Source organism: Somniosus microcephalus, chromosome 6 (assembly GCF_052327205.1).
Source record: "Somniosus microcephalus isolate GS21.2 chromosome 6, FLI_Smic_1.0, whole genome shotgun sequence".
Classification (NCBI taxonomy): Eukaryota; Metazoa; Chordata; class Chondrichthyes; order Squaliformes; family Somniosidae; genus Somniosus; species Somniosus microcephalus.
In genome coordinates this window covers 158,028,349-158,054,519 of record NC_140992.1, presented here as the reverse complement: position 1 = coordinate 158,054,519, position 26,171 = coordinate 158,028,349, and the positions used below count along the sequence as shown (strand labels likewise).

The following is a 26,171-nucleotide window of genomic DNA, read 5'->3' as shown; positions in this document are numbered from 1 at the left end:
CCTGGGGTATTATGATGAAGAATGGTGTGGAGTGAGGAGGACTACATTCCCCTTGAGTACTGTGATGAAGTATTGTGAGGTGTGAGGAGGATTACATTTCCCTGGGGTACTGTGATGAAGAATGGAGGGGAGTGAGGGGGACTACATTTCCCTGGGGTACTGTGATGAAGAATGGTGGGGCGTGAGGAGGACTACATTTTGCCGGGGGTACTCAGATGAAGTATGGTGGGGAGTGAGGGGGACTACATTTCCCTAGGGTACTTTGATGAAGAATGGCGGGGAATGAGGGGTCTACATTTCCCTAGGGTACTGTGAGGAAGAATGTTGGGGAGTAAGGGGGACTATTTTTCCCCGGGGTACTGTGATGAAGAATGGTGGTGAGTGAGGAGGACTACATTTCCCTGCGGTACTCAGATTAAGAATGGTGGGGAGTGAGGGGGACTACATTTCCCTAGCGTATTGTGATGAAGAATTGTGTGGAGTGAGGGGAGCTACATTTCCCTGGGGTACTGTGATGAAGAATGTTGGGAAGTGACCAGGACTACATTTCCCCGGGGTACTGTGATATAGAATGGTGGGAATGAGGGGGACGACATTTCCCTGGCATACTGTGATGAAGAATGGTGGGGAGTGAGGAGGTCTACATTCCCCTGGGGTACTGTGATGAAGAATGGTGGGGAGTGAGGAGGTCTATATTTCCCTAGGGTGCTGTGATGATGAATGGGGTTGAGTGATTGGGACTACATTTCCCCAGGGTGCTGTGATGACGAATGGTGGGGAATGAGGAGGACTACATTTCCCTGGGGTTCTGTGAAGAAGAATGCTGGTGATTGAGAAGGGCTACATTTCCCTGGGGTACCGTGATGTAAAATGGTGTGGAGTGAGGAAGGCTACATTTCCCCAGGGTACTGTGATGAAGAATGGTGGGGAGTGAGGAGGGCTACATTTCCCTGGGGTACTGTGATGAAGAATGGTGGGGTGTGAGGAGGACTACATTTCCCTGGGGTACTGTGAAGAAGAATGCGGGTGAGTGAGGAGGGCTACATTTCCCTGGGGTACCGTGATGTAAAATGGTGTGGAGTGAGGAAGCCTACATTTCCCCAGGGTACAGTGATGAAGAATGGTGGAGAGTGAGGAGGGCTACATTTCCCTGGGGTACTGTGATGAAGAATGGAGGGGAGTGAGGAGGACTACATTTCCCTGGGGTACTGTGCTTAAAAATGGTGGGGAGTGAGGAGGACTACATTTTCCTGGGGTACTGTGATGAAGAATGGTGGGGAGTGACGGGGACTACATTTTCCTGGGGTACTGTGATGAAGAATGGTGGGGATTGAGGAGCACAACATTTCCCCGCGATGCTGTGATGATGAATGGTGATGAGTGAGGGGGACTACATTTCCCCAGGGTACCGTGATGAAGTATTGTGAGGTGTGAGGAGGATTACATTTCCCTGACGTACTGTGATGAAGAATGGTGGGGAGTGAGGAGGACTACATTCCCCTTGAGTACTGTGATGAAGTATTGTGAGGTGTGAGGAGGATTACATTTCCCTGGGGTACTGTGATGAAGAATGGAGGGGAGTGAGGGGGACTACATTTCCCTGGGGTACTGTGATGAAGAATGGTGGGGCGTGAGGAGGACTACATTTACCTAGGGTACTGTGAGGAAGAATGGTGGGGAGTAAGGGGGACTATTTTTCCCCAGGGTACTGTGATGAAGAATGGTGGGGAGTGAGGAGGACTGCATTTCCCTGGGGTACTCAGATTAAGAATGGTGGGGAGTGAGGGGGACTACATTTCCCTGGCGTACTGTGATGAAGAATTGTGTGGAGTGAGGGGAGCTACATTTCCCTGGGGTACAGTGATGAAGAATGGTGTGGAATGAGGAGGACTACATTTCCCTGGGGTACTGTGATGAAGAATGTTGGGAAGTGAGGAGGACTACATTTCCCCGGGGTACTGTGATGAAGAACGGTGGGGAGTGAGGAGGTCTAAAGTCCCCTGGGGTACTGTGATGAAGAATGGTGGGGAGTGAGGAGATCTATATTTCCCTAGGGTGCTGTGATGCTGAATGGGGGTGAGTGATTGGGACTACATTTCCCCAGGGTGCTGTGATGACGAATGGTGGGGAGTGAGGAGGACTACATTTCCCTGGGGTTCTGTGAAGAAGAATGCTGGTGAGTGAGGAGGGCTACATTTCCCTGGGGTACCGTGATGTAAAATGGTGTGGAGTGAGGAAGGCTACATTTCCCCAGGGTACTGTGATGAAGAATGGTGATGAGTGAGGGGGACTACATTTCCCTTGGCTACTGTGATGAAGAATGGTGGGGAGTGAGGGGGACTACATTTTCCTGGGGTACTGTGATGAAGAATGGTGGGGAGTGAGGAGCACAACATTTCCCCGGGATGCTGTGATGATGAATGGTGATGAGTGAGCGGGACTACATTTCCCTTGGCTACTGTGATGAAGAATGGTGGGGAGTGAGGGGAACTGCATTTCCCCAGGGTGCTGTGATGACGAATGGTGGGGAGTGAGGGGGACTACATTTCCCTGTGGTACTGTGATGAAGTATGGTGGGGTGTGAGGGGGACTACATTTCCCTGGGGTACTGTGATGAAGAATTGTGAGGTGTGAGGAGGACTACATTTCCCTGGGGTACTGTGATAAAGAATGGCGGGGAGTGAGGAGCTACATTTCCCTGGGATACTGTGATGAAGAATAGCGTGAATGAGAATAACTACATTTCCCTGGGGTACTGTAATGAAGAATGGTGGGGAGTGAGGAGGACTTCATTTCCCCAGGGTACTTTGATGAAGAATGGTGGGGAGTGAGGAGGACTACATTTCCCTGGTGTACTCAGATGAAGAATGTTGGGGAGTGAGGGGGTCTACATTTCCCTGGCGTACTGTGATGAAGAATGGTGGGGAGTGAGCGGAGCTACATTTCCCTGGGGTACTGTGATGAAGAAGGGTGGGGAGTGAGCAGGAATACATTTCCCTGGGGTACTGTGATGAAGAATGGTGGGGTGTGAGGAGGAGTACATTTCCCAGAGGTTCTGTGATGATGAATGGTGGGAAGTGAGGGGGACTACATTTCCCTGGGGTATTATGATGAAGAATGGTGTGGTGTGAGGAGGACTACATTTCCCTGGAGTACTGTGATGAAGAATGGTGGGGTGTGAGGAGGAGTACATTTCCCTGGGGTTCTGTGATGAAGAATGGAGGGGCGTGAGGAGGACTACATTTCATTGGGGTACTGTGATGAAGAATGGTGGGGAGTGAGGAGGACTACATTTCCCCAGGGTACTTTGATGAAGAATGGTGGTGAGTGAGGAGGACTACATTTCCCCAGGGTACTGTGATGAAGTATTGTGATATGTGAGGAGGATTACATTTCCCTGGGGTACTGTGATGAAGAATGGTGGGGAGTGAGGGGGGAGTACATTTTTCTGGGGTACTGTGATGAAGAATGGTGGGGAGTGAGGAGCACAACATTTCCCCGGGATGCTGTGATGATGAATGTTGATGAGTGAGGGGGACTACATTTCCCTTGGCTACTGTGATGAAGAATGGTGGGGAGTGAGGGGTACTACATTTCCCCAGGCTGCTGTGATGACGAATGGTGGGGAGTGAGGAGGACTACATTTCCTCAGGGTGCTGTGATGACGAATGGTGGGGAGTGAGGGGGACTACATTTCCCTGGGGTACTTTGATGAAGAATGTTGAGGAGTGAGGTGGACTACATGTCTCCGGAGTATCACAGAATCACAGAAACCCCACAGTGCAGATAGAGGCCATTTCGGCCCATCGAGCCTGCACCGACACATATCCCACCCGATCCCCATAACCCCACATATTTTAATCCCCCTAACACTAAGGGTCAATTGATCATAGCCAATCAACTTAACCCGCGCATCTTTGGACTGTGGGAGGATACCGGAGCACCCGGAGAAAACCCACTCAAACACGGGGAGAATGTGCAAACTCCACACAGACAGTCGCCCGAGGCCGGATTCGAACCCGGGTCCCTGGCGCTGTGAGGCCACCGTGCTGCCCTTGTACTGTGAAGAAGAGTGCTGGTGACTGAGGAGGGCTACATTTCCCTGGGTTACCATGATGTAAAATGGTGGGGATTGAGGAAGACTACATTTCCCTAGGGATCTGTGATGAAGTATGGTGGGGAGTGAGGAGCACTACATTTTCCTGTGGTACAGTGATGAAGAATGGTGGAGAGTGAGGAGCACTACATTTACCTGGGATACTGTGATGAAGAATGGTGGGGAGCGTGAGAGACTACTTTTCCCTGGGGTACTGTGATGAATAATATTGGGGAGTGAGGAGGACTACAATTCCCTGGGGTATTGTAATGAAGAATGGTGAGGAGTGAGGGCGACATCATTTCCCCCGGGGTACTGTGATGAAGAATGGTGGGGAGTGAGGAGAACTACGTTTCCCTGTGGTACTGTGATGAAGAATGGTGGGGAGTGAGGAGGGTTACATTTCCCCAGGGTACTGCGATGACGAATGGTGGGGAGTGAGGAGGACTACATTTCCCTGGGGTACTGTGATGAGGAATGGTGGGGAGTGAAGAGGACTACATTTCCCTGGGGTACTGTGATGAGGAATGCTGGGGAGTGAGGAGGATTACATTTCCCTGGGGTACTGTGATGAAGAATGGTGGGGAGTGAGGGCGTCTACATTTCCTCGGGTTTCTGTGATGAAGAATGGTGGGGAGTGAGGAGGACTACATTTCCCTGGGGTACTGTGATGAAGAATGGTGGGGAGTGAGGGGGACTACATTTCCCTGGGGTACTGTGATAAAGAATGGCGGGGAGTGAGGAGCTACATTTCCCTGGGATACTGTGATGAAGAATGGCGTGAATGAGGATAACTACATTTCCCTGGGGTACTGTAATGAAGAATGGTGTGGAGTGAGGAGGACTACATTTCCCTGGGGTACTGTGATAAAGAATGGCGGGGAGTGAGGAGCTACATTTCTCTGGGATACTGTGATGAAGAATGGTGGGGAGTGAGGGGTACTACATTTCCCTGGGCTACTGTGATGAAGAATGGCGGGGAGTGAGGGGGACTACATTTCCCTGGGGTACTGTGATGAAGAATGGTGGGGAGTGAGGAGGACTACATTTCCCCAGGGTACTTTGATGAAGAATGGTGGGGAGTGAGGAGGACTACATTTCCCTGGTGTACTCAGCTGAAGAATGGCGTGGAGTGAGGAGGAGTACATTTCCCTGGGGTTCTGTGATGAAGAATGGAGGGGAGTGAGGAGGACTACATTTCACTGGGGTACTGTGATGAAGAATGGTGGAGAGTGAGGAGGACTACATTTCCCCAGGGTACTTTGATGAAGAATGGTGGGGAGTGAGGAGGACTACATTTCCCCAGGGTACTGTGATGAAGTATTGTGAGGTGTTAGGAGGATTACATTTCCCTGGGGTACTGTGATGAAGAATGGTGGGAAGTGAGGAGGACTACATTTCCCTGGGGTACAGTGATGAAGAATGATGGGGAGTGAGGAAAACTACATTTCCCTGGGGTACTGTGATGAAGAATGTTGGGGAGTGAGGAGGACTACTTTTCCCCAGGGTACTTTGATGAAGAATGGTGGGGAATCAGGAGGACTACATTTCCCCAGGGTACTGTGATGAAGTATTGTGAGGTGTGAGGAGGACTACATTTCCCTGGGGTACTCAGATTAAGAATGGAGGGGAGTGAGGAGGACTACATTTCCCTGGGTTACTGTGAAGAGGAATGGTGGGGAGTGAAGAGGACTACATTTCCCTGGGGTACTGTGATGAGGAATGGTGGGGAGTGAGGAGGATTACATTTCCCTGGGGTACTGTGATGAAGAATGGTGGGGAGTGAGGGAGTCTACAATTCCTCGGGTTTCTGTGATGAAGAATGGTGGGGAGTGAGGAGGACTACATTTCCCTGTGGTACTGTGATGAAGAATGGTGGGGAGTGAGGGGGTCTACATTTCTTCGGGTTTCTGTGATGAAGAATGGTGGGGAGTGAGGATGACTACATTTCCCTGGGGTTCTGTGATGAAGAATATTGGGGAGTGAGGAGGACTACATTTCCCTGGGGTACTGTGATGAAGAATGGTGGGGAGTGAGGATGACTACATTTCCCTGGGGTTCTGTGATGAAGAATATTGGGGAGTGAGGTGGACTACATTTCCCTGGGGTACTGTGATGAAGTATGGTGGGGAGTGAGGGGAACTACATTTCCCTGGGATACTCTGATGAAGAATGGTGGGGAGTGAGGAGGACTACATTTCCCTGGGGTACTGTGATGAAGAATGGTGGGGAGTGAGGAGGACTACATTTCCCCAGGGTACTGTGCTGAAGAATGGCAGATTGTGAGGGGGACTACATTTCCCCAGGATACTCTGATGAAGAATTGTGAGGTGTGAGGACTACATTTTCCTGGGGTCTCTGATGAAGAATGGTGGGGAGTGAGGGGGACTACATTTCCCTGGGGTACTGTGATGAAGAATGGTGTGCAGTGAGGAGGACTACATTTCCCTGGAGTACTGTGATCAAGAATGGTGGGGAGTGAGGGGGTCTACATTTCCTCGGGTTTCTGTGATGAAGAATGGTGGGGAGTGAGGAGGACTACATTTCCTGGGGTACTGTGATGAAGAATGATGGGGAGTGAGGGGGACTACCTTTCCCTAGGGCACTGTGATGAAGAATGGTGGGGAGTGAGGAGGACTACATTTCCCCAGGGTGCTGTGATGACGAATGGTGGGGAGTGAGGGGGACTACATTTCCCTGGGGTACTTTGATGAAGAATGATGGGGAGTGAGGTGGACTACATGTCTCCGGGGTACTGTGAAGAAGAGTGCTGGTGACTGAGGAGGGCTACATTTCCCTGGGTTACCATGATTTAAAATCGTGGGGATTGAGGAAGACTACATTTCCCTCGGGTTCTGTGATGAACAATGGTGGGGAGTGAGGGGAGCAACATTTCCCTGGAGTACTCTGATGAAGAATGGTGGGGAGTGAATAGGACAACATTTCCCTGGGGTACTGTGATGAAGAATGGTGGGGAGTGAGGGGGTCTACATTTCCTTGGGTTTCTGTGATGAAGAATAGTGGGGAGCGAGGATGGCTCCATTTCCCTGGGGTTCTGTGATGAAGAATATTGGGGAGTGAGGAGGACTACATTTCCCTGGGGTACTGTGCTGAAGTATGGTGGGGAGTGAGGGGGACTACAGTTCCCTGGGGTACTGTGATGAAGAATGGTGGGGAGTTATGGGGACTACATTTCCCTGGGGTGCTGTGATGAAGTATGGTGGGGAGTGTGGGGGACAACATTTCCCTGGGGTACTGTGATGAAGTATGGTGGGGAGTGTGGGGGACAACATTTCCCTGGGGTACTGTGATGAAGAATGGTATGGAGTTATGGGGACTACATTTCCCTGGGTTGCTGTGATGAAGAATTGTGAGGTGTGAGGAGGACTACATTTCCCTCTAATGGTGGGGTCTGAGGAGGACTACATTTCCCCAGGGTTCTCTAATGACAAATGGTGCGGAGTGAGGAGGACTACATTTCCCTGGGGTACTGTGATAAAGAATGGCGGGGTGTGAGGAGTTACATTTCCCTGGGATACTGTGATGAAGAATGGCGTGAATGAGGATAACTACATTTCCCTGGGGTACTGTAATGAAGAATGGTGGTGAGTGAGGAGGACTACATTTCCCTGGGGTACTGTGATAAAGAATGGCGGGGGGTGAGGAGCTACATTTCCCTGGGATACTGTGATGAAGAATGGTGGGGAGTGAGGGGTACAACATTTCCCTGGGGTACTGTGATGAAGAATGGCGGGGAGTGAGGGGGACTACATTTCCCTGGGGTACTGTGATGAAGAATGGTGGGGAGTGAGGAGGACTACATTTCCCCAGGGTACTTTGATGAAGAATGGTGGGGAGTGAGGAGGACTACATTTCCCTGGTGTACTCAGATGAAGAATGTTGGGGAGTGAGGGGGTCTACATTTCCCTGGCGTACTGTGATGAAGAATGGTGTGGAGTGAGGAGGACTACATTTCCCCAGGGTACTTTGATGAAGAATGGTGGGGAGTGAGGAGGACTACATTTCCCCAAGGTACTGTGATGAAGTATTGTGAGGTGTGAGGAGGATTACATTTCCCTGGGGTTCCGTGATGAAGAATGGTGGGGAGTGAGGAGGACTACATTTCCCTGGGGTTCTGTGATGAAGAATGGTGGGGAGTGAGGAGGACTACATTTCCCTGGGGTACTGTGATGACGAATGGTGGGGAGTGAGGAGGACTACATTTCCCTTGGCTACTGTGATGAAGAATGGTGGGGAGTGAGGGGAACTACATTTCCCCAGGGTGCTGTGATGACGAATGGTGGGGAGTGAGGAGGACTACATTTCCCCAGGGTGCTGTGATGACGAATGGTGGGGAGTGAGGAGGACTACATTTCCCCAGGGTTCTGTGATGAAGAATGGTGGGGAGTGAGGAGCAATACATTTTCCTGGGGTACAGTGATGAAGAATGGTGGAGACTGAGGAGCACTACATTTACCTGGGATACTGTGATGAAGAATGGTGGGGATTGTGAGGGACTACTTTTCCCTGGGGTACTGTGATGAATAATATTGGGGAGTGAGGAGGACTACAAATCCCTGGGGTATTGTAATGGAGAATGGTGAGGAGTGAGGGCGACTTCATTTCCCCAGGGTACTGTGATGAGGAATGGTGGGCAGTGAGGAACAGTACATTTCCCTGGCGTACTGTGATGAACAATGGTGGGGAGTGAGGGGAGCAACATTTCCCTGGGGTACTGTGATGAAGAATGGTGGGGAGTGAGGATGACTACATTTCCCTGGGGTTCTGTGATGAAGAATATTGGGGAGTGAGGAGGACTACATTTCCCTGGGGTACTGTGATGAAGTATGGTGGGGAGTGAGGGGGACTACACTTCCCTGGGCTACTGTGATGAAGAATGGTGGGGATTTATGGGGACTACATTTCCCTGGGGTGCTGTGATGAAGAATGGTGGGGAGTGAGGAGGACTACATTTCCCCAGGGTACTGTGCTGAAGAATGGCAGATTGTGAGGGTGACTATATTTCCCCAGATACTCTGAAGAAGAATTCACAGATCACAGATCACAGATCACAGAAACCACACAGTGCAGATAGAGGCCATTTCGGCCCATCGAGCCTGCACCGACACATATCCCACCCTATCCCCGTAACCCCACGTATTTAATCCCCCTAACACTGAGGGTCAATTTTTCATAGCCAATCAACCTAACCCGCACATCTTTGGACTTTGGGAGGAAACCGGAGCACCCGGAGTAAACCCACGCAAACACGGGGAGAATGTGCAAACTCCACACAGACAGTCGCCCGAGGCCGGATTCGAACCCGGGTCCCTGGCGCTGTGAGGCAACAGTGCTAACCACTATGCCACCGTGCTGCCCATTGTGATTTGTGAGGTGTGAGGACTACATTTTCCTGGGGTACTCTGATGAAGAATGGTGGGGAGTGAGGAGGACTACATTTCCCTGGGGTATTGTGATGAAGAATGGTGGGGAGTGAGGAGGACTACATTTCCCTGGGGTACTGTGATGAAGAATGGTGGGGAGTGAGGAGGATTACAATTCCCTGAGGTACTGAGATGAAGAATGGTGGGGAGTGAGGGGGACTACATTTCACCAAGGTACTTTGATGAAGAATGGTGGGGAGTGAGGAGGACTACATTTCCCCAGGGTACTGTGCTGAAGAATGGCAGGTTGTGAGTGGGACTACATTTCCCTGGGGTACTGTGCTGAAGAATGGCAGGTTGTGAGTGGGACTACATTTCCCTGGGGTACTGTGATGAAGAATGGTGAGGAGTGAGGGGGACTACATTTCCCCAGGGTTCTCTAATGACGAATGGTGGGGAGTGAGGAGGACTACATTTCCCTGGGGTACTGTGATAAAGAATGGCGGGGAGTGAGGAGCTACATTTCCCTGCGATACTGTGATGAAGAATGGCGGGGAATGAGGATAACTACATTTCCCTTGGTTACTGTAATGAAGAATGGTGGGGAGTGAGGAGGACTACATTTCCCTGGGGTACTGTGATAACGAATGGCGGGGAGTGAGAAGCTACATTTCCCTGGGATACTGTGATGAAGAATGGTGGGGAGTGAGGGGTACTATATTTCCCTGGGGTACTGTGATGAAGAATGGCGGGGAGTGAGGGGTCTACATTTCCCTCGGGTATTGTGATGACGAATGGTGGGGAGTGAGGAGGACTACATTTCCCTGGGGTACTGTAATGAAGAATGGAGGGGAGTGAGGAGGACTATATTTCCCTGGGGTACTGTAATGAAGAATGGAGGGGAGTGAGGAGGACTATATTTCCCTGGGGTACTGTAATGAAGAATGGAGGGGAGTGAGGAGGACTATATTTCCCTGGGGTACTGTGATGAAGAATGGTGGGGAGTGAGGAGGACTACATTTCACTGGGGTACTGTGATGAAGAATGGTGGGGAGTGAGGAGGACTACATTTCCCCAGGGCACTGTGATGAAGAATGGTGGGGAGTGAGGAGTACTACATTTTCCTGGGGTACTGTGATGAAGAATGGTGGTGTGTGAGGAGGGCTACATTTCCCTGGGGTATTGTGATGGAGAATGCTGGCGAGTGAGGGTGACTGCATTTCCCTGGGGTACTGTGATGATGAAGGGTTAGGGAGTGAGGAGGACTACATTTCTCCGGGGTACTGTGATGATGAATGGTAGGGAGTGAGGAGGACTACATTTCCCCAAGGTACTGTGATGAAGAATGGTGGGGAGTGAGGGGTACTACATTTCCCTGGGGGGTTTTAATGAAGAATGGTGGGGAGTGAGGAAGACTACATTTCCCCGGGGTACTGTGATGAAGAATGGTGGGGAGTGAGGGGGACTACATTTCCCCAGGGTGGTGTGATGATGAATGGTGCGGAGTGAGGAGGACTTCATTTCCCTGGGGTACTGTGATGAAGAATGGTGGGGAGTGAGGCGGACTACAATTCCCTGGGGTACTGTGATGAAGAATGGTGCAGATTGAGGAGGACAGCATTTCCCCGGGGTACTGTGATGAAGAATGGTGGAGAGTGAGGAGGACAGCATTTCCCTGGGATACTGTGATGAAGAATGTTGGGGAGTGAGGAAGGCTACATTTCCCCAGGGTACTGTGATGAAGAATGGTGGGGAGTGAGGAGTACTACATTTTCCTGGGGTACTGTGATGAAGAATGGTGGTGTGTGAGGAGGGCTACATTTCCCTGGGGTATTGTGATGGAGAATGCTGGCGAGTGAGGGTGACTGCATTTCCCCGGGGTACTGTGATGAAGAATGGTGGAGAGTGAGAAGGGCTTCATTTCCCTGGGGTACTTTGATGAAGAATGGCGGGGAGTGAGGAGGACTATATTTCCCTGGGGTACTGTGATGAAGAATGGCGGGGAGTGAGGGGGACTACATTTCCCTAGGATACTGTGATGAAGAATGGCGGGGAATGAGGGGTCTACATTTCCCTCGGGTACTGTGATGACGAATGGTGTGGAGTGAGGATGACTACATTTCCCTGGCGTACTGTGATGAAGAATGGTGGGGTGTGAGGGGGACTACATGTCCCCGGGGTATTGTGATGAAGAATGGTAGGCTGTGAGGAGGACTACATTTCCGTGGGGTATTGTGATGATGAATGTTTGGGAGTGAGGAGGACTACATTTCCCTGGGATACTGTGATGAAGAATGATGGGGAGTGAGGAAGGCTACATTTCCCCAGGGTACTGTGATGAAGAATGGTGGGGAGTGAGGAGTACTACATTTTCCTGGGGTACTGTGATGAAGAATGGTGGTGTGTGAGGAGGGCTACATTTCCCTGGGGTATTGTGATGGAGAATGCTGGCGAGTGAGGGTGACTGCATTTCCCTGGAGTACTGTGATGATGAATGGTAGGGAGTGAGAAGGACTACATTTCCCCAAGGTACTGTGATGAAGAATGGTGGGGAGTGAGGGGTACTACATTTCCCCGGGGTACTGTGATGAAGAATGGTGGGGAGTGAGGAAGACTACATTTCCTCGGGGTACTGTGATGAAGAATGGTGGGGAGCGAGGGGGACTACATTTCCCCAGGGTGGTGTGATGATGAATGGTGCGGAGTGAGGAGGACTACATTTCCCTGGGGTACTGTGATGAAGAATGGTGGGGAGTGAGGCGGACTACAATTCCCTGGGGCACTGTGATGAAGAATGGTGCAGATTGAGGAGGACAGCATTTCCCCGGGGTACTGTGATGAAGAATGGTGGAGAGTGAGAAGGGCTTCATTTCCCCGGGGTACTGTGATGAAGTATGTTTGGGAGTGAGGAGGACTACATTTCCCTGGGGTACTGTGATGAAGAATGGTGGGGAGTGAGGAGGGCTATATTTCCCTGGGGTATTGTGATGAAGGATGCTGTGGAATAAGGGGGACTGCATTTCCCAGGCTTACTGTGATGAAGAATGGTGGGAAGTGAGGAGGACTACATTTCCCTGGGGTGCTGTGATGAAGAATGTTGGGGAATGAGGAGGCCTACATTTCCCTGGGGTATTGTGATGAAGAATGCTGTGGAATGAGGGGGACTGCATTTCCCAGGCGTACTGTGATGAAGAATGGTGGGGAGTGAGGGGGATTAAATTTCCCTGGTGTACTGTGATGAAGAATGTTGGGGAGTGAGGAGGACTACATTTCCCTGGGGTACTGTGATGAAGAATGGTGGGAAGTGAGGAGGACTACATTTCCCTGGGGTGCTGTGATGAAGAATGGTGGGGAGTGAGGAGGACTACATTTCCCATGGGGTACTGTCATGAAGAATGGTGAGGAGTGAAGGCAACTACATTTAGGTCATGGATTCATAGAGTCATACAGCACAGAAAGAGGCCCTTCGGCCCATCGCGTCCGCGCCGGCCATCAAGCCCTGTCTAATTTAATCCCATTTTCCAGCATTTGGTCTGTAGCCTTGTATGCTATGGCATTTCAAGTGCTCATCCAAATGCTTCTTGAATGTTGTGAGGGTTCCTGCCTCTACCAGCCTTTCAGGCAGTGAGTTCCAGATTCCAACCACCCACTGGGTGAAAAAGTTCTTCCTCAAATCCCCTCTAAACCTCCTGCCCCTTACCTTGAATCTATGCCCCCTTGTTATTGACCCCTCTACTAAAGGAAAATGTTCCTTTCTATCTACCCTATCTATGCCTCTCATAATTTTGTACACCTCAATCAGGTCCCCCCTCAGCCTTCTCTGCTCCAAGGAAAACAACCCCAGCCTGTCCAGTCTTTCTTCATAGCTGAAGCGCTCCAGCCCAGGTAACATCGTGGTGAATCTCCTCTGCATCCTCTCCAAAGCAATCACATCCTTCCTATAGTGTGGTGACCAGAACTGCACACAGTATTCCAGCTGTGGCCTAACCAGCATTTTGTACAGTTCCATCATAACCTCCCTGCTCTTATATTCTATGCCTCAGCTAATGAAGGCAAGTATCCCATATGCCTTTTTAACCACCTTATCCACCTGTTTTGCTGCCTTCAGGGATCTATGTACATGCACACCAAGGTCCCTCTTTGTGTATTCCCTTGCCTTGTTAGTCCCTCCAAAATGCATCACCTCACACTTTTCAGGGTTAAATTCCATTTGCCACTGTTCCGCCCATCTGACCAACCCATCTATATCGTCCTGCAGACTGAGGCTACCCTCCTCGCTATTTACCACCCCGCCAATATTCGTGTCATCTGCGAACTTACTGATCATACCTTTTACATTCACATCCAAATCATTAATGTAGACCACAAACAGCAAGGGACCCAGCACCGATCCCTGTGGTACCCCACTGGACACAGGCTTCCAGTCACAAAAACAACCTTCGACCATCACCCTCTGCCTTCTGCCACTAAGCCAGTTTTGGATCCAATGTGCCAAGGCACCCTGGATCCCATGGGCTCTTACCTTCCTGAGCAGTCTCCTATGTGGGACTTTATCAAAAGCCTTACTGAAATCCATGTATACCACATCCACTGCACTACCCTCATCCACACACCTAGTCACCCCCTCGAAAAATTCAATCAAATTGGTCAGACATGATCTTCCCTTGACAAAGCCATGCTGACTATCCCTAATTAATCCCTGCCTCTCCAAGTGGAGACTAATTCTGCCCCTCAGAATTTTTTCCAATAATTTCCCTACCACTGATGTTAGGCTCACTGGCCTGTAATTCCCTGGTTTATCCCTACTACCTTTCTTGAATAATGGTACTACGTTAGCTGTTCTCCAGTCGTCTGGCACATCCCCTGTGGCCAGAGAGGTTTTGAAAATTTGTGTCAGAGCCCCTGCAATCTCCTCCTTTGCCTCACACAGCAGCCTGGGATACATCTCGTCCGGGCCTGGGGATTTATCCACTTTTAAGCCTGCTAAAACCGCTAGTACCTCCTCCCTCTCGATGCTAACATGTTCAAGTATATCACAATCCCCCTGCCCGATTTCTGTATCTACATCGTCCTTCTCCATAGTGAACACAGATGCAAAATATTCATTTAAAACCCCACCTACATCTTCTGGCTCCACACACAGATTGCCACTTTGGTCCCTAATGGGCCCTACTCTTTCCCTAGTTATCCTCTTGCCCTTAATATACTTATAAAACACCTTAGGATTTTCCTTTATTTTGCTCGCCAGTGTTATTTCATGGCCCCTCCTCGCTCTCCTAATTTCTTTTTTAAGTATCCCCCTGCACTTTTTATACTCCTCTAGGACTTCCTCTGTCTTTAGTCCTTTGTATCTGCCAAAAGCCCCCCTTTTTTTCCTAATCTATTCTCGGATATCCCTTGACATCCAATGTTCCCTGGGCTTGTTGGTCCCACCCTTGACCTTTACGGGAACATGTTGCCATTGTACTCTCTCAATTTCCTTTCTGAAAGACTCCCATTGCTCCGATGTGGATTTTCCTACAAGTAGCTGATCCCAGTCCACTTTGGCCAGATCCTGCCTTATCATATTAAAATCGGCCTTCCCCCAATTTAGAACCTTTATTTCCGGTCCATCTCTGTCCTTTTCCATGACTACCTTAAATCTCACCGAATTATGGTCACTGTCACCAAAGTGCTCACCTACTAACACTTCTACCACTTGCCCGGCCACATTCCCTAGAATTAGGTCCAGTACCGCCCCCTCTCTTGTAGGACTTTCTACATGCTGGCTCAAAAAGCTCTCCTGGATGCACTTTAAGAATTCTGCACCCTCTAAGCCTTTCACACTCTGACTATCCCATTTCCTCGGGGTACTGTGATGAAGAATGTTGGGGAGTGAGGAGGACTACGTTCCCCTGGGGTACTATGATGAAGAATGGCGGGGAGTGAGGAGGACTACATTTCCCTGGGGTGCTGTGATGAAGAATGGTGGGGAGTGAGGAGGACTACATTTCCCCGGGGTACTGTGATGTCGAATGGTGGAGATTGAGGAGGACACGTTTCCCTGGGGTACTGTGATTAAGAATGGTTGGGAGTGAGGAGGACTACATTTTCCTGGGGTACTGTGATGAAGAATGGTGGGGAGTGAGGAGGACTACATTTCCCTGGGGTACTGTGATGAAGAATGGTCGGGTGTGAGGAGGACTACATTTCCCTGGGGTACTGTGATGAAGAATGGTCGGGTGTGAGGAGGACTACGTTTCCCTGGGGTACTGTGATTATGATGTGGAGATGCCGGTGTTGGACTGGGGTGGACAAATGTGAGAAGTCACACAACACCACGTTATAGTCCAACAGCTTTATTTGAAATCACAAGCTTTCGGAGCGCTGCTCCTTCATCAGGTGAAGTGAAGAGATGCATATAGGCACAGCATATATAGTCAGAGAACTATGATTAAGAATGGTGGGAAGTGAGGAGGAGTACATTGCCCTGTTGTACTGTGATGAAGAATGGTGGGGAGTGAGGAGGACTGCATTTCCCTGGGGTACTGTGATTAATAATGGTGGGGAGTGAGGACGACTAAATTTCCCTCAGGTACTGTGATGAAGAATGTTGGGGTGTGAGGGGGACTACATTTCCCTGGGGTACTGTGATGAAGAATGTTGGGGAGTGAGGGGGACTACATTTCCCTGGCGTACTGTGCTGAAGAATGGTGGGGAGTGAGGAGGACTACATTTCCCTGGCGTACTGTGATGAAGAATGGTGGGGAGTGAGGGGGACTACATTTCCCTGGCGTACTGTGATGAAGAATGGTGGGGAGTGAGGGGGACTACATTTCCCTGGCGTACTGTGATGAAGAATGGTGGAGAGTGAGGGGGACTACATTTCCCTGCCGTACTGTGATGAAGAATGGTGGAGAGTGAGGGGGACTACATTTCCCTGCCGTACTGTGATGAAGAATGGTGGAGAGTGAGGGGGACTACATTTCCCTGGCGTACTGTGATGAAGAATGGTGGAGAGTAAGGGGGACTACATTTCCCTGGCGTACTGTGATGAAGAATGGTGGAGAGTGAGGGGGACTACATTTCCCTGGGATACTGTAATGAGGAAAGCAGTGATGCAGAGCCTCAGTGTATTGCTTGACTGTGAATTCAGCTTCCATCCATGCTTCCTATCTGTTACGAATACTACTTTCTTCCATTTCTCCAATATATACACCTTTGTCCTAACCCTTCGTCATCCCCCATTATTGTCAAGATCCTAACCCAAGCCCTTATCACCACAATACTTGACTTCTGCCATCCTCCACTTCCGACAAAACACCACTCATTCAGAATTTTGCTGCCCCTATCCTCAACCATAAGAAATTCCCCATACCCACTGCCCCTGTCTCTATCAAGACCCATTGGCTGCCAGTGCCCCTCATCTACAAATCCCTTTGTGCCTTTATCCCACTCTGCTTCAGTAATTTTCTTTAGCCATATGTTCCCACACACTCTTTGTATCAGCCATAGCTCAGTTGGTAGCACTCTCGCTAGTGTGGATTCACGTCCCACTCCAGAGACTTGAGCCCATAATCCAGGCTGGCGCCCCAGAGCAGTACTGAGGGAACGCTGCGAGACATTAAACCCAGGCTCCGTCTGCCCTCTAAGGTGGATGTAAAAGGTCCCATGGCATTATTCGAAGAACAGCAAGGGCGTTCTCCCCGGTGTCCTGGCCAATATTTATCTCTCAGCCAACATCACTAAAACAGATTATTTGATCATTATTACATTGCTGTTTGTGGGAGCTTGCTGTGCGCAAATTGGCTGCCACGTTTCTTACACTACAACAGTAACTACACTTCATAAGTACTTACACAAAAGCAAAATACTGCGGTCGCTGGAAATCTGAAATACAAACAGAAAATGCTGGAAATACTCAGCAGGTCAGGCAACATCTGTAGAAAGAGAAACAGAGTTAACGTTTCAGGTCAGAGTTCTGATGAAGGGTCATTGACCTGAAATGTTAACTCTGCTTCTCTCTCTACACATGCTGCCTGACCTGCTGAGTATTTCCAGAATTTTCTGTTTTTACTCCCTAAGTACTTCCTTGGCTCTGAAGTGCTTTGGGACGTCCTGTGAAAGGTGCTATATAAATGCTAGTTCTCTCCTTTTCACCCTTGGCTTCCGTGACATGGGTTTCTGCTGCCTCCAGACTCTTACTGGTGGCCACACTTTCACTGCCCCTAATCCTCCAGAACTCCCTCCCTAAACCTCCCAGCACCTTGCGACTTCCCCTTCCTCCCAAACACCTCCTAACGCACCCTTCTTTACAACAATGCTCCTCAGTGTCATCCAAAGCTTTCTGTCTCCCTCTCCCTTGCACGAGTATACACACACCTCTATGAAGCACCTTGGGGCTCTTTATTCCACATTAATGCCACTATATAACTGCAAGTTGTTGTTGCTGCTGCACTGACTGTGGAAGCAGTCACTGCTAAACCAACCAGAATAAGGTGAGCTGGTACAGTCAAGCTTCAGTGGAACCAGTCACATTTTAATGATGGAAAAGAGCTGTCGATCTCCACACCTGTTTTCAGTCATTAAACAGCACACAGTGAGTAGTGCTTCAAACAGCAGTTTTACTGCACCTATCTGAAGTTGTACTTTTTCCAATTTCACAATGATGCGTGCTTTTATCACGGTTGCATTGGAGCCAATTCTGTACCCTTTACTGCAGTATAAACTTGCCATTTTCTCCCTGGTCTTTCCTGCCTCGGTTCTCCTCCAGCACTAGCTTTCTTTGCCGCCACCTGGCTGCAGGATTTCAAGTGCTCTTACTTTCAAATTTCTTGGCCTGAGCAACAGGTGAGAACGAGCCTGACTGCAGGAAATCACTGCCAATTGGAAGCTAAAGCAGATGCTTTATCGAGCTGACATTGCATACCCAACCAGCACCCACAACAGGTGGAGCTAAGCCCCTGACTGACCCCTCCTGACTAGTGCACTTGTTTTTTGGGAAACTATTATTTCTAACATCGCCGAACATAGTTCATGCAGGGGAGCGAAAGGCTTATTTGCCACTGAAATTCGACTCTGCCAGCCAATTTGGGACATTTGAAAGGTATGTGCGCATGAGGAACAGCTATTTGGACAAGGAGAGCCACTGGGAAACTATACCCCAGCAGGAGAAAGTTGAAAAATGCCCAAGTATGTCCTGTCCGCAAAAAGTAGGGCAAATCAAATCCAGTCAATTATCACCCCATCAGCCTACTGTCAATCATCAGCAAAGTGATGGAAGGGGTTGTCAACAGTGCTAGCAAGCGGCACTTACTCACCAATAACCTGCTCACTGATGCCCAGTTTAGGTTCCATCAGGACCACTCGGCTCCTGACCTCATTACAGCCTTGGTCCAAACATGGACAAAAGAGCTGAATTCCAGAGGTGATGGTTTGATCATTGGAAGCCAATCATCTCAGCCCCAGGACATCGCTGCAGGAGTTCCTCAGGGCAGTGTCCTAGGCGCAACCATCTTCAGCTGATTCATCAATGACCTTCTCTCCATCATAAGGGCAGAAGTGGGAATGTTTGCACATTGTTCAGTTCTATTTGGAACTCCTCAGATATTGAAGTAGTCTATGCCCGCATGCAGCAAGACCTGGACAACATTCAGGCTTAGGCTGATAAGTGGCAAGTAAAGTTCACACCCGGCAATGACCATCTCCAACAAGAGTCAAACCACCTTCCCTTGACATTCATTACCATCATCGAATCCCCTACCATCAACATCCTGGGGGTCACTATTGACCAGAAACTTAACTGAACCAGCCACATAAATACTATGGCTACAAGAGCAGGTCAGAGGCTGGGTATTCTGCGGCGAGTGTCTCACTTCCTGATCGACATCTCATCCACCACCTTAAACATTCACTCCCTCCACCGCGTCTGCAGTGTGTACCATCTACAAGATGCACTGCAGCAACTTGCCAAGGCTTCTTCGACAGCACCTCCCAAACCCGCAATCTCTACCATTTAGAAGGTCAAGGGCAGTAGGCGCATGGGAACACCACCACCTCCAAGTTCCTCTCCAAGTCACCCATCATCCTGACTTGGAAATATATCGCCGATCCTTCATCGCCGCTGGGTCAAAATCCTGAAGCTCCTTCCCTAATAGCACTGTGGGAGTACTTTCACCACACGGACTGCAACAATTAGGAATGGGTAATAAATGCTAGCCTTGCCAGTGCTGCCCATATCCTGAGAATTAATAAAAGAGTAGAGGATGGCACTATCAGGGAAACTGTACCCCAGCAGGAGACAGTGGTCCTGAAATTCCACGGGTCTACCACTGGCCTCGTGCCTGTTTCGGCCTTCACGCTGTTTCTCTGGGGATTCCACTGGGGTTTGTCAGTTGGACCCTTCCCCCCTGCCTCCCGTGCCCTGAATAACAGCTGACTACAGGAAATCACTGCTAATTGGTATCTGAATGGTAGAAGTGGTGGGAGCATGCTAAAGCATGCGCCAGCCCTGTAGCAGAAACGGACTGTGGAGTAATTATTGATGTGTGTACTGTAATCGTGTGAAACTTGGAAAAGAGAAGCAGGTGGCAGTGCCAGTGGTTGTTGCTTTACTAGAAGGTGACCATATATCTGACAGACAAAAGCCAGGTTCTCGGGATAGCTGCTGTCCAGAAGGGTCTGTACAACTCCCTACCTGGGCCCTCGGAGAGCAAAACACAAATCACCATTTCCCTCACTTTCCCGCTCTTCACTATAATTAACATGAAATCAAACAACGTAAATGTTTCTTTTTAATAATTATTCTGCCTTTCTATCATTTGAAGTGCCCTTCGAATCTGACACTGAGAAGCTGTGATCTATAGCCCATATCACAGAATCACAGAATCACAGAAACCCCACAGTGCAGATAGAGGCCATTTCGGCCCATCGAGCCTGCACCGACACATATCCCACCCGATCCCCGTAACCCCAACACATATCCCACCCTATCCCTGTAACCCCACCTATTTAATCCCCCTAACACTAAGGGTCAATTTATCATAGCCAATCAACCTAACCCGCACATCTTTGGACTGTGGGAGGAAACCGGAGCACCCGGAGGAAACCCACGCAAACACGGGGAGAATGTGCAAACTCCACACAGACAGTCGGCCGAGGCTGGATTCGAACCCGGGTCTCTGGCGCTGTGAGGCAACAGTGCTAACCAGTATGCCACCGTGCTGCAGCAGGAGAATGGCAACCTCTGAAAGTGTAAGGGAATGCGGGTCAGTGTCAATGATTTATCGGTCTCACAGCATCACATTGCAAAGATACATTGCCTTTCAAGCCCACATTGCTTTTTACAAGGCTGCACCACTTAAACTGCACTTAAAGGCTCGTACGTGAATCACTATCTACAGTATTCACTGACTATCTGGGTGCCCCATTTATAATCAAGAATGTGTTTTAAGTGCTTCCTGAACTAACCTTTTTCATTGTTTCAGAAGCCTTTCTGACCCATAAAGATGACTTTTCAGCGGTGGCCATTAATCAAGCTGCAGAGTGGGACTGTGATTAAGAGCAAGGGAAAATCAGCAAGATACAACAGAACAAGCATCTCTGAAGATGCATGTTGCCCATTTACAATAAACACTGAGTTGTGCCTACACAATGTCTTGGCGTACCTAGGTTTGGGGGGCTGATGGTGAGCTTCAGGTACAGCAACACTGCTGTTATGTGTGCTTGCAATTGCATTGAGTTATAATGCAAGGTCAGCTCATTTAAACACATTCTCAGCACTCCCAGCACATAACACGTGACATCCTAAGCATGTGCAGGGGTCAGAAGTGGTTTATCTGGCACCAGCAGCTCTTAAAGGGCTGCAGATGACTCTCAAATGGGAACGGATGCCAGTGTAAAACAGAAATGGCACAAGCAAGGCACGGAGGCAGAGCAGCATCATTGCAGAGTGTCTCTGCAGGAGCTGATGCACAGAATGCTGGACCCCTTTCAGTTTAGAGCAGCCTGGATGGAGATAAGAGCGAGCCTTTGCTGTCTCACCTGTGGCTCAAACCTGGGAGCAGGTGAGGAAGAAATTGCTGGGCTGCGTAGACTTGCCAAGGGAATAATTTCACGCTGTTGTCTTATAATAGCACTTCAATGTAAGCTTGGGGCCGTATTATAGAGGAACAGTGTCCACCTCTCTGGCAACTCTTTCCAAATACACAGCATTTCCATCCTTTACTAGAACACCCTACTGCTGCCATCACAATGCATTTGCATTGTGGCTCATGAAATGTAGCAGGGAGAAATCACAGCCCACACAAGGTTCAAACACCCTGCATATTGACCCTGGTAAAGGGGCTTCTAGTCGGGGCACTTGGATCACACGTATCAGCTCTCATTTTCATTGTTCCACCATATGTCCCTTTGCTATCTGCTTGCAGGAGTCCATTCATAACCAGTGCCAGTGAGGGCAGACAGCAAAGGGATCCTTGACTTCTTCCAAAGAGAGAGTTCTGGAGAGTCTGGAATAGTGAAGAGTGAAATTCAATGCCTCCTACAAGCTTATGGCTAGCATCTTTTGCTTTTCATTTTTCTCCTTACACACTCCATTCACTCACGTTGCAATGTCTTTTTTATATTTGTTCCTGGGATGTGGGCATCGCTGGCAAGGCCAGCATTTATTGCCCATCCCTACTTGCCCTTGAGAAGGTGTCAGTGAACTGCTTTCTTGATTGTTTCTCATAGCAGTTTGTTACAACTGAGGGGCTTGCGAGGCCATTTCAGAGGGCAGTTAAAAGTCAACCACATTGCTGTGGGTCTGGAATCACATATAGGCCAGACCAGGTAAGGATGGCAGATTTCCTTCCCTAAAGGACATTGGTGAACCAGATGGGTTTTTAAAAGAATCCGATAGTTTCCAGTTTATTTAATTAACTGAATTTAAATTCCCCAGCTGCCGTGGTGTGATTTGAATTCACGTCTCATGGATCATTAGTCCAGGCCTCTGGATTATTAGTCGAGTGACATAACCACTATGCTACCATTCCCTGCACATAAAGCTCTTTTTCGAGGCTAGTCTTACAGCTAGCCTTCTAACAAACATGCATCTGCTCCCCCAGGTGCCCAAGGAGGATGTGACAGGGCGTAAATAAGCAGTTTGAGTGGAGCAGCTCAGAGCACCCTGCTTCACCCACTTCTACAATGGTGAGCAGCAACACACGTACTCCAGGGCCAATAATCAAATGAATTGCAGGAAAGGCACCTGGTGAAACACCAAGCAGAGAGCACGAGTGAGGAGGAGCAGATGCAACTGGGAATGGAGGGAATGCAACCTGCTGGCTGGGCATTGGCACGATCAGCAGCAGAGGGAGGGGAAATGCAGCGGTTTGGCAGTGGAAGTCATCAGCCTTCCTGGCAGGGAGGGGGTGCGGGGAATTGAAGTTGGGGCAAGAGCATTGAGGGAGCCCTTGCAACCTGATTTTCTTGCTTTTTCCACCGCTATCCCACCAGATCTGTTAATTTCCTGCAATCATGAGTGTTTGGGCCAGAACATCTGATGTATTCTTTTCCTCAATCTCTGTGAAGTGCCTTGAGACATTTTTCTATCTTAAATATGTTGTTGCTGTTGTACATCCTGTGAAAGATTGCTAAATCTGCTCACTGGGGAGAGGCAAGCCCATCAGCTCAATACTGTGACATGGACTATTACAGTCAGGATCAGACCTCGTGCTTGCCTCACATCCCTCCGGATGCCCAACTGCTGCTTCCACCCAGCTCATCTGGTATAGTATTGAGTTAAAACCAGCTGCCCAACCAAGTGGTGTATCGCTGGGAGACAATCAGTTGTGTTATCGGCTGCTTTGCAGGTTCTTGACTTCTCTCCTCCGCCTACCTGTTTACCCACTTCCTTGCCTCCATTACAGAATACATACTGCCCATTGCTAAGTGTACTAATGACAGGAGTGCCAGCAACTTCAAGTGGCGTTAAAGAGACAGAGATCGCGGGTGAATTTCCCCAGGGTTCTTTACGAGCAACAGTGTGGTTTCTTGCAAAGTTCGGACAGTGCGGCTCCCCACTCCAGGATCCCCATGAGACGTGTGCAATGAGCAGGCTAGGAAGTGCCTCGCTGTGAAGTACTGGCTCAGCTCGCTATTATAGCCACAGCATTGCTGCCTGCAATAATAGGGAGCTGACAGTTAAAGTGTGTGGCATTCCACTGCCACCTATTTAACGGAGCAGTGAGCCGGTTTAATAGCAGACTGATAACTCTTATATCAACATGCAGAGCATTCACATGTGAAATCACAAAGAATGTTTCTATGTTGAATGTCAGGTGTCAGCCGTGGCTCAGGGTAGCACAGGGTTGTGGGTTCAAGCGCCACTCCAGAGACTTCAGTCTATAATCCAAGCTGACACTCCGGTGCAGTACTGAGGGAGTGCTGCACTGTCGGAGGTGCTGTCTTTCTTATGAGACATTAAACCGAGGCCCCGTCTGCCCACTCAGATGGTCATAAAAGATCCCACGGCATTATTTGAAGAAGAGCAGGGGAGCTCTAGCCAATATTTATCCATCAACCAACATCACTAAAAATAAAAGTGGCCTGGAATTTGCTAATTCACCGCACGTGGAAATGGTGCCAGGGATGAGGGACTTCAGTTACGTGAAGACTAGAGAAGCTGGGATTGTTCTCCTTAGCGATTAAGAGGTGATTTAATAGAAGTGTTCAAAATTATGAGGGGTTTTGATGGAGTAGATAAGGAAAAACTGATTCCACTGGCAGGAGTGCCAGTAACCAGAGGACACAGCTTTAAGGTGATTGGCAAATGAACCAGGGGGCGAGAGGAGAATGTTTTTATGCAGCGAGTTGTTGTGGTCTGAAATGCACTGCATGAAAGGGCGGTGGAAGCAGATTCAATAGTAACTTTCAAAAGGGAACTGGATAAGTACTTGAAGCGGAGAAATTTGCAGGGCTAATGGAAAGAGCAGGGGAGTGGGACTAATTGGATAGCTCTACCAAAGAGCCGGCACAGGCACGATGGGCCGAATGGCCTCCTTCTGTGCCGTACGAGTCTATACTTTGGCTGATGAAAACAGCATCAGGTTCTGGAGATTTCCAATGAAGTTTACTTGAAGCTGTCAATTCTAGATTCTGAATGAATTAAATGATTGCAGAAAGAACGAAAACACTTAAATCAGTTCCACAGCAGTTCAGAAACAGCCCACTACAACCGCTGTGCATAAAATTACTTAAGAAAGTCATGGCTTGTAATAGTGAATGTTAGAACACATTCAGGTTTAGAAAAGAAGTCACAATCAGTGAAACACTCACCACCGTCCCAGTCAAACTCCTGGCGCCTCGGTTCCCGTTGTGTCGAACCCTGGAACGTCGGTTCCCGTCGTGTCGAACCCTGGAACGTCGGATCCCGTCGTGTCGAACCCTGGAACGTCAGATCCCGTCGTGTCAAACCCTGAAACGCTGGTTCCCGTCGTGTCGAACCCTGGAACATCGGTTCCCGTCATGTCGAACCCTGGAACATCGGTTCCCGTCGTGTCGAACCCTGGAAGGTTTTCTCAAGCTGTGTTCAATGCTGAAATGTTAGTTCTAATCTTATTTAACTGCATTTAATTTTGAGAATTATTTTTTATTTCTTTAGAAAGGTAAAGAAATGTGAAAACTTGAGCCAGGTGGAGGTGCAGGTAAACACCCACATCCCGGGAGCAATGTACTGGTCTCTGATCTACCACATCACTTGTGTTGCCCTTGTACCCTTGTTGTTGTCCTGGGTCCTTCACCTCTGTTTCTCACTGAAGGCACGGTCGCAGTACATTTCTTGCTTGCAAGATCTGTAATAATCTTATCAATCCTCTGTCACACAGACTGAGGAGGCAGCAGAACCCTCCGCTCTTCGGGAAGAGGAGTACTCGTTTCAGCCCGGATGACCCCAGTGAGACCGGCAGCGATTTTGATGAAGATCCCGAGGAGTTGCAGTTGCAGGTTCCATAAGCGGCGATTGGAAGGAAGGTCGGCGAGCAAAGAGGGAGGGAACTGGTCAGGGCAGTCAGCCTCTCTCTGGACCCGGGTGCAGGCCGGGAGGTGGGCAGGTTATGGAGGGAAAGCTTTGAAGGGAGACTAGAAACCCAGGATCCTCAGCGACTGCAGTCCTTATAACATTATTATTTTAAAGCAGCTGTCACTAACTTTATCAATGGATGTTGTATTTGTATCCTTTATAAGATATTTGTACATTTTAACAGATCACTGTAAACTATATATTTGCATGAATTTTCTATTATAAACCTATGTATTTAGAGAATGCTCTGGAGTGTTTGTGTGATTTATTTCAGCTGCACGGTGAGGGGGTAGGTTTATCACCAGCTTCTGATTTCATGCCAAGCATCAGGAGTGAACAAGCAGAACACCAGCAGTGTTCTCAGCTCTGATGTTCCTTGTCTAACAACTGGAGCAGTCGGCTTCTCACGAGGGGTTTTGTAGAGATTTAATAGAGGTGTTCAAAATCATGAAGGGTTTTGATGGAGTAAATAAGAAGAAACCGTTTCCAATGGCAGAAGGGTCAGTAACCAGAGGACACAGATTGAAGGTGATTGGCCAAAGAACCAGAGGCGAGAGGATGAGAATTTGTTTATGCAACGAGTTGTGATCTGGAATGCACTGCCTGAAAGAGTGCTGGAAGCAGATTCAACAGTAGCATTCAAAAGGGAATT

The 26,171-nt window shown here is 49.1% G+C and overlaps 1 protein-coding gene across 3 annotated transcripts in view; it reads left to right on the top strand.

The window, feature by feature from the left end:
• The window catches only part of ccdc102a (coiled-coil domain containing 102A), a 778,838-nt gene extending 753,076 nt beyond the window's left edge, over positions 1 to 25,762 (top strand). For 2 of the 3 annotated variants that reach the window (XM_085990896.1, XM_085990894.1), the window contains one exon: positions 25,326 to 25,762. In XM_085990896.1, coding sequence (XP_085847022.1) covers positions 25,326 to 25,452 — 127 coding nt within the window. In that variant the 3' untranslated portion in view covers positions 25,453 to 25,762. The other variant, XM_085990895.1, reaches the window with a different exon arrangement.
• The last annotated feature ends 409 nt before the right edge of the window (positions 25,763 to 26,171 follow it).